The sequence below is a fragment of the Rhamphochromis sp. 'chilingali' genome, assembly GCF_963969265.1.
Source record: "Rhamphochromis sp. 'chilingali' genome assembly, chromosome: 17".
NCBI classification, from domain to species: domain Eukaryota; kingdom Metazoa; phylum Chordata; class Actinopteri; order Cichliformes; family Cichlidae; genus Rhamphochromis; species Rhamphochromis sp. 'chilingali'.
In genome coordinates, this window is record NC_137944.1 from 8,764,005 (window position 1) to 8,772,548 (window position 8,544).

Below are 8,544 nucleotides of genomic sequence, written 5' to 3' on the forward strand. Positions count from 1 at the left end.
CAGCTGGAGCGCACTGTACTGAGTGAAACATTTTCACACTTCACAAGAAATAAGGACAGAAAACTTTCACCTCATCATTCCCCAAACAAAAGGGTTTCAATTCCAGGTGCCAGGAGGACTAAGATGCCACTAAAGGCAGAATAAAAGCAGCATGCATATGGCCCTTTTCCATTAGTACCTTCTAGGGGTGGGTTTTGATAACCGATTTTTCGATTAAAATCAATTCTAGCTTGCATAACACGATATTGATTCATTAAAATCCTGAATTGACTTTTAAATATAAATTCATTTTGCTCAAAATGCCAGAATATCAGGTTAAACCTTACAAAATTTCGACAACCACCCAACAGCTAAAACAGCAAATGAGAGCTGGTGCACGGATTCTGCACAAAGACGTTTCCTTGCTATCTGGGTAAACACTAGTGATGGGATTTCCGGCTCTTTTTAGAGAACCGGCTCTTTCGGTTCGGCTCACTAAAAAGAGAATCAGAATCAGAAAGGGTTTTATTGCCAAATGTTGAGCGGGTTTACAACATTAGGAAATTGCTGCGGCGCTTCAGTGCAAACATACTGTTATAAATTAAGCTTAAATAGACATGAAAATAAAAATGAGAATAAGAATTAAAAGTGCTAAGTAGATAGATAGATATATACATGATATATACATGAGTGCAGGTGGTGATCAGTGCCAAACATGGAATGATGCAGTGAACACAGCGTAGGGTCATGTGTTAGGGGTGGGAACAGTCATACGGTTATTGTTCATGTGTTCAACAGCAGAGGGGAAGAAACTGTTCTTATGGCGAGAGGTTCTGGTGCGAATGGACCGGAGCCTCCTGCCTGAGGGGAGCAGGTCAAACAGACTGTGTCCAGGGTGAGAAGGGTCAGCTGAGATCCGAGCTGCACGCCCCAGTGTCCTGGAGGTGTACAGGTCCTGCAGAGATGGGAGTCTGCAGCCAATCACCTTCTCAGCAGAGCGCACAACACGCTGCAGTCTCTGTTTGTCCCTGATAGTGGCTCCAGCGTACCACACGGTGATGGAGGAGGTGAGGATGGACTCGATGATTGCAGTGTAGAATTGTATCATCATCCGTGTTGGCAGGGTGAATTTCTTCAGCTGCCTCAGGAAGTACATCCTCTGCTGGGCTTTCTTAATGACGGAGGTGATGGTGGGCTCCCACTTCAGGTCCTGGGTGATGGTGGTACCCAGGAAGCGGAATGAGTCCACAGAGGTGATGGGGGTGTCAGTCAGGATGATGGGGGGGAATGGAGCTGTGTGCTTCCTGAAGTCCACAATAATCTCCACTGTCTTCTGGGCATTCAGCACCAGGTTGTTGTGGCTGCACCAGGACACCAAACGTTCAACCTCCCTCCTGTAGGCAGACTCATCCCCGTCCGAGATGAGTCCAATAATGGTGGAGACGGCTCTTTCGGCTCCGAACCGGCTCTTCAGGTTGTTTTGTTGCTTTAATTAATTTATTATTAACAATAATATAAAATTATGCACAAAAGGAATTACTAAGGTAAAAAAAGTGTTTTTATCTCTCTCTCTCTCGATTTTAAACTTAATAACAGCATTACATAATCATTAAATAGCAGACCGATCATCTATGCTGCAAATGAAATACAAATGGACACTAAACAGGGTTTATCTAAATCGTTACAATAGGGTTTAATGTATATATTTATTTATAAGGTGCTTCTGAATTCTGAATACTTTTTTTTTTCTAAACAGGTTCTTCATCAATCAGCCTATTATTGATTGATTCCTTCCTACATCTGCTTTTTGAAAAACTCCTAAAGGCACTTTTAAGAGCCACGTCAGTCTGTTTGTATCTGTTCTTACTGCTGTCCTTATTGGTCTGTCTCTCTGTTTCTATCCGCATTTCTGTCTCTTTAACTCTTCAGCTTTTTTCTTGTTGTCAGTGTGCTGGTTAACCTATAATTTGCCTTTTGTCTGTCTGCTGCCTTTTCCGTCTGTAATTATTCTTTGTTTCAACATGACAGGCCCCAAATTCAGGCCCTGTACATTTTGCCAGACTCCCAATCAGGCAAGCAGAAGAACCTGCTATGTCTGCTTCGGAAGTCTGTCCAGCAAAAAGAAGCTAAAAGAAAAAGTAGAATCATTGGATAGCCAGTGGGCACAAGTTGTCTTGAAAAACAGAAATGTTTGCCGGATAATTGATTCTGCCCGTATTGCAGTAAGTAAAAAATTTTTTGTTTCATATATTATCATTAAGTTGTTATAAGATGTTGCTGGCACATTAACACAGCTCATCATATGTGCTTTTGAGAACATGCAACAATATTTTATCTACATTTTGCTAAAGACAAACAATTACTTTAACTGTAATACATCAGTGGTGGCTGTATGTATTCATATCAGTATGAATGTGTAAATGGTCTGTATTTGTATAGCGCTTTACTTAGTCCCTAAGGAACCCAAAGCACTTTACACTACATTCAGTCATCCACTCATTCACACACTGGTGATGGCAGCTACATTGTAGCCACAGCCACCCTGGGGCGCACTGACAGAGGCGAGGCTGCCGGACACTGGCGCCACCAGTAGGCAACGGGTGAAGTGTCTTGCCCAAGGACACAACGACCGAGACTGTCCAAGCCGGGGCTCGAACCGGCAACCTTCCGATTACAAAACGAACTGCCAACTCTTGAGCCACGATCGCTGTGTGTGAATGCTTAAATGGAAACTTCTAAGAAGCTGGTGTAAATATGGGTTAATATTGCATGTTGTATAAAGCACTTTTAGTGCTCCACGAGAGTAGGAAAACGCTATATAAGAGTCATTTCGTTTACCATTTAACAACAGGCTGTGTTTGACTAATTTGTGCCAACTATTTTTTTTTATTAATTTCAGGTGCAGAAACTTGAGTCTATAGGCTACAAGCCCATTTTATTTATTGGCAAAAAAGACAAGGATTCACATAAGTGGGTAGCAGATGTTATTACCCATTTGGACCCCACTTCTACTACAAGAAATTTCCTGGAGAAGATGCAGAGGGCTTATGAATTTATACTGTCTAAGGGTAAGAGTGAAGTCTGTTGTATACTTTCAGTCCAGTTAATTAATGCTAATTTATATAGCAACTTTTCACAACAAGTCGTCTCAACTTGCTTTCACAATCAGAATACTTCATTAATCTTTAAGCAAATTGTGTAAGTATATTTTAAGGTCATTAAATAACCATTGAAGGATATGTTATCAAAGGCTTCGTTCACACTGCAGGTCTTAATGCTCAATTCAGATTTTTTTGTCTGCTTGTTCACACTACAAATAAAATGTGACAGCAAACGCGCTCTAGTGTGAACGCCCAAAGTGCCTGCATGCGCAAAAGAAGACGTCACACACATTGCGCTCTGTTTAGACCCAGACCAAACAGTATTGTTTGACTGATGGCCCTTATTATAAAGACTTGTTTGAGACTTTATGTTTCCCAATTTTGCTTTAAGTTATTTTGTTATTTACATATGGCCTAATAATGATCCTTATTGCTGTTTTAGAGAGGAGCGGTGCTTCAAAAGGTAGTTTCAGATTTCTGTCAGAATCTGCAAATAAAATGTTCACGTTTCTCCAACATTGTCTTCCCAACAGTTTAGCTGGATGGCCAGGAAGCGTTTATGATGTCTTCTGTGGTGCTTCTCTGGCGCTGATAATTGGCGTCTGTCTTGTGTCAGTGATGTGGAAGATCGATTTAATGTGACAGGACCGTTCAAACAGCAGTCGCTTTCTAAAATATCAGCTATGTATCGGATTCAGTAACACATACGAACGTGACCCAAATTGGATTTGAAAATATCGGATTTGTGCCGTTCACACTGTCAGACCATGATCGGATATGGGTCGCATAGGGTCAAAAAAATCGGATTTGCTGCGCTTTCGCCTGCAGTGTGAACGTAGCCAAAGTGTAGTTCCTGCTAAATATAAGGCCTTTTTTGAAAAATATTTTTATGAAAGTAAATATGTTTTATAGGAACCTCCACACCAGTGCACCCCAATACCCCCACAGAACAGCAGCTTGTGCAGTCCAAGAATGCCACCAAGGAGCATTGTGCCGACAAACAGACCCACATCAAAGAGCACGCAGAGATCCCCAGTGAAGAACAGGCAGAGACCCTGATCAACAAGCAAGCAGAGAGCCTCGCCAAGGAGCAGCCTGAGATGACCACCCAGGAACATCAATCTTCTAGGCTCCTCGAGGAGCACCCAAAGAGCCTGTCAGACGAGCAGACAGAGACTGTTTTTGTTCTCAATCTTGTTCCTTTATCTCCTTCTTCTGTTCCATGCTCCCAGTCTTTCCAAAAAAAGAAGAGAGACAGAAGCACCTCACAAACAACCTCTCCCACCTCTCCACCACCTTTTAAACCCGCAGACCAGCCATCTCTGCAGTCTCTTCATCCACCTGCTAGCCACGCGATCTCCCAGTCCTTAAGTGAGGGTGGCCAACATGAAAATAAGAAGAGAAAGAGTAAGTATTGCTTTGCATGTTATGTCTTGAGATTTTTAAGTTTCTTACCCAAAAATGATACATATGTTGTCCTATAGAACTAACAAACCATTGCAAAGTATTATTCACTAGTTATTTAGCTGCATTTTGGTGTACACTATAAAAAGACTATAATTAAATATGGTCAATCCCTTACTTTAGTTAAGAGGACTTTGTAATTCAACTTGATTGGATTGAGAAAACTAAAACGCACTTTGAGAGAACATTTTAGTTTCTCTCAACAAATAGTGTATGCATTTATATAAACAAGGTCTGGTGGCACTCAATTGCAAAATGAAGGGTGAATTTTTTTGTTAATTTGTTGGTCCTAAGTGAAACTAAGTTTTTACACAGAATTGATTCACAATTTATGGTATGTACTTTAAAAAAAAACTCAACTGAGGTGGGTTCACTTTTGGACCCCAGAGGACAAATGGAGTATGGCAATCAGGAGGATATTACAGATTTTCACTTCTTGAGTGAAAACTCATATTTGATTTCTTGTGTATACAGAGTCTTATGTTTTTTTTAAATGTAATTTTTCATTTCTTAGGCTGTCGAAGATGTAGTAGGCAGAAGGTGTTCCAGTTTGAAGAAGTCACTGAGAGCAGGATAAATGAGGTAATACTTAAAATGTTTTCATTTGCTTTTCAGTAGACTTTTTACAGTAAGCCTATCTCAAGTTGTTTTCATCCATGCACTACAGCCATGAACTGTGCTACATGGGTAAATTCAAATGTACTTTTGAGATTAGTGAAGGGAAATGATTAATGGAATTACATTAAAAGATTGTATTGTATTTCATGTGTTTGTTCTTAAACAATTCTGCAAAATTAATCACAGACATTGAATACTGCTACATCTTGCTACAAAAACCTACATGGCTAACATAGAAATGACTGTATATGAGGAAGGATCATATTTTTTTCTGTGTAAGCCTATATCCTCAGTTGTTCTTGTTGAATCAGGATCATAGAAAGCACAATTTATAGATCCTGATATATGCTGACCAGCCCTGTCTCACTATAAATAGTAGATAATCATGTGTAGTTTGAAGTGTTTAAATGGACACAATTCAAACAATTCATAATGGGATGATATTGATTATGTCAGTGTATGATGTTACAAGTACGTCAAACTTTCCGAGGAAAAGAACATAGCCAGAGTCAAAAACAGATAGACGCAGTTAACTAAACCTGTGATCAAAATAATTTTTTGTGAATGCCACAATTGGATACATGCTTTTCAAAATCCTATTATTTTTTTTTTTATAAACAGAAATGCCTTACATACACATACCTACACATCTATCAAAGTGTGTTTACATGGGTCTGTGTGTGTCTCAGGTGTGCACACTGGATTACACACAAGCTTTATGAAGACACCTATCCATTAACCATGTTATTTAACGATTGCCTCTCTGATTCCTTCTGTCTAGGGGAACACAGAAGTAAAAGTGCGTTGGTTGCCTTGCTCTGTTTGGTAAGAAGCTCTTGATATTTCATTCTCTGAGAATGTTCTGTTTCCATCTATTACCTTTTTGGAGCACAAATGAAAATGGAAAACCAGGTGTTTTGTCACGTCTTACTTCTCGCTTTTTTTCTTATCCTATCTCAATTATTTAATCAATTAAGGATTATTGCAAAGTTTTTTGCCATCTTTGTCGAATCATAAAATAACAAATTTAATAAGAAATATATTTGAAACTGTTCAGAAAACACACGTAGTGTCTCACTTAGATGCAAAAGTACTGGGAATAATTCCAGCTGGACTGTGCTGGGGCCATAAGAGCACTCACATTAATTGTAAGAAATATATAAAAGCTATCAGGATTTTGACAAAGTGGAGAGAATTTGTCCATGTCTTACACAGATTTATGTGTGCCAAAGGATAAATCGCCTAAGCAGTGGAGGGAGTATTCAGATTCTGAACTTTCCAAAGAAGTACTAATATCACACTGTGAAAGCTTTCAGTTGTTTTGCATACTGTATTTCTAGCATTACAATTGTGTGACAGCAATGAATCTCTACAAATTAAAGAGTAAACAACAGCCTTTATAATAATCCAAAAGAAACTAATTATCACATTTGAACAATTTTTATTTTCACTTCACAGAAAGGATATTATGAAATGTTCAACTGAAAAACAATAACTAAGTCTTTCATATGTGTCGAGTGTAACTGTACAGTAGTGTTTTGTTTGTAATCCATCTAAATTACAAATAGTGTAGCAGAAGTTGAAAATATCCATAAAAATGACAATTTGCATTTTAGTACAGTACTTAAGGAAATGTCTTTATCATGTTCCACCTCTGGTGTTAAACATAAAAAGCACGAAGTAATCCCCAACATGATATTAATGTTTTTGGTGTTGTTTCTTTCAATAATTATATTTTCCAGTGGGAAAATCTGGGATGACACGTGGGAGCCAGCCAGTGAATTTCAACACCACTTTGCCATGCCAGATGTGCCACCTCCTTCAGCCACTGAGGAAGTCTTCTTATGATGTTGTGATGTTTGTTTTTCCATGTTACAAACAAGTAAGATATAATGTCTGAAAACTGAAGTTGTGTACTGTCTACAAGGAACACTTTCAGAAATATGTGGAACCAAAGGTCCATACATCCAGATGTCACATTGATCTTCTCTGTTCACAGACTGGATATGTTCATTTTCAGCAGTTTGATTGTTTAGAAATGTTAGACAAATATTTATACTTGTTAAAATGCATTGTGTTACGTAAAAAAAGACTTTATCTTATGTTGTTAACTACAATAGTAGTTCTGTGTTCTTAACTTGAATGTTTTTGTACAGCATTTATATTTGCTACATTCTTTAAAAAGTGAGTGTAGGCTGTTATAATTGTTACGGTGAATATGACCCGCAGCTAGCAACTCAATCCATAAAACACATCAGTCTGTTTCCCTTTGTTTCTCATATGAAGTTGTTATTGTAAACAGGTGTTCTGTTTAGTTTAAAGTATGAAGGCTGGTGAAATTGTACTGAGTACTGTCAATGAAAAGTAAAATAAAAAATCAAAGGTCTATTGAGATGTGAGAACTTGTAGTACTGTTTGATGTTGAGACTGAAAGTTTCCATTACTAGTAGTATCAACTTTCATAATTTTCTTAGATGCTCAACATTGACTTGGCCTTGATCCACCTACACTGTTATATAACTTCATTCTCTATGCAAATATTATTTTTTTCTGCTTTGCACATATAATGTATACATAGAACACAGAAAATGTCAAATTGCACTACCAGTAATCATTTCAAGTGTGATGTCCCCACAAATAATAAGCATGTTAGATTATGTACACATATTTTCAAATTAAAATCAACATTGAATGTGGCTTTGTCCCATTACCACTGACAACATTCTTTTGAGTATTTTAACTACATTGATTATTAGAGGGTTAAGTCAACCCTCTGAGCTCTAACAGCACCTAACCCTGTATATTGGGACTATGTCATTTTTGGCTTTAGAAGATTACTAACAAATATTGGCCGTCATAGGAGAAAGAGAATTAAGCTGTTTCTGTTGAGAGATACGACCTGAACTACTATTTAGGGTTAGGGGCCAGTACAATAGCAAAACTGCTTAAAGAGATTGGAGCCAGAGGACAGGTGCTGCTGCAGGTTATAAGAAAATTAGCTAACACTGCTGAGTGGGCCAATCACTGGCTGTGGTTAAAGAGGGCTGAGATCACTTGGGCAGTCAGCTATCCGCAACACACATGCCCAGAATTGATCAAACTGTGGTGGAGCTACCTAAGCAGGGGGCATCAAAAGGGTAGAAAACATAACACTATAATTTGTACTGTGATAGACCTGAAGCCTTGTTGACTGATACAGCTGTTTCAGGGCTCCTGGGGCTGTGCAGTTAACCTCATGGTAGTGAAACATAAGGCAGGAATGAAAAAACGTTTTGCTTCTACCCTCAGCTCTTTTTCCTGTTTGTGGGAGGCAGTGGAGATGTAGAGGGTACAGCCCGATCTGGGCGCGGAGGTATGGGATGCCAGATCACATGCCCCAGTT

At 38.8% G+C, this 8,544-nt stretch overlaps 1 protein-coding gene across 1 annotated transcript; it reads left to right on the forward strand.

The window, feature by feature from the left end:
* Positions 1-1,604: 1,604 nt before the first annotated feature.
* On the forward strand, positions 1,605-7,650 carry LOC308385220 (uncharacterized protein). The gene is made up of 6 exons (XM_080864027.1): positions 1,605-2,201; positions 2,879-3,047; positions 3,993-4,487; positions 5,059-5,126; positions 5,944-5,987; positions 6,905-7,650. Exons 1-6 carry the CDS (start codon positions 2,001-2,003, stop codon positions 7,008-7,010), a joined length of 1,083 nt encoding a protein of 360 aa, XP_080720153.1. The 5' UTR covers positions 1,605-2,000; the 3' UTR covers positions 7,011-7,650.
* The last annotated feature ends 894 nt before the right edge of the window (positions 7,651-8,544 follow it).

What these genes read in the sequence shown, in the direction of transcription:
- LOC308385220 (XM_080864027.1), top strand. Translation starts at nt 2,001, where the DNA reads ATGACAGGCCCCAAATTCAGGCCCTGTACATTTTGCCAGACTCCCAAT. An exon ending in TTGATTCTGCCCGTATTGCA is followed by an intron (nt 2,202 to 2,878) that starts GTAAGTAAAAAA and finishes TATTAATTTCAG; the next exon opens with GTGCAGAAACTTGAGTCTAT. An exon ending in CTGAGAGCAGGATAAATGAG is followed by an intron (nt 5,127 to 5,943) that starts GTAATACTTAAA and finishes CCTTCTGTCTAG; the next exon opens with GGGAACACAGAAGTAAAAGT.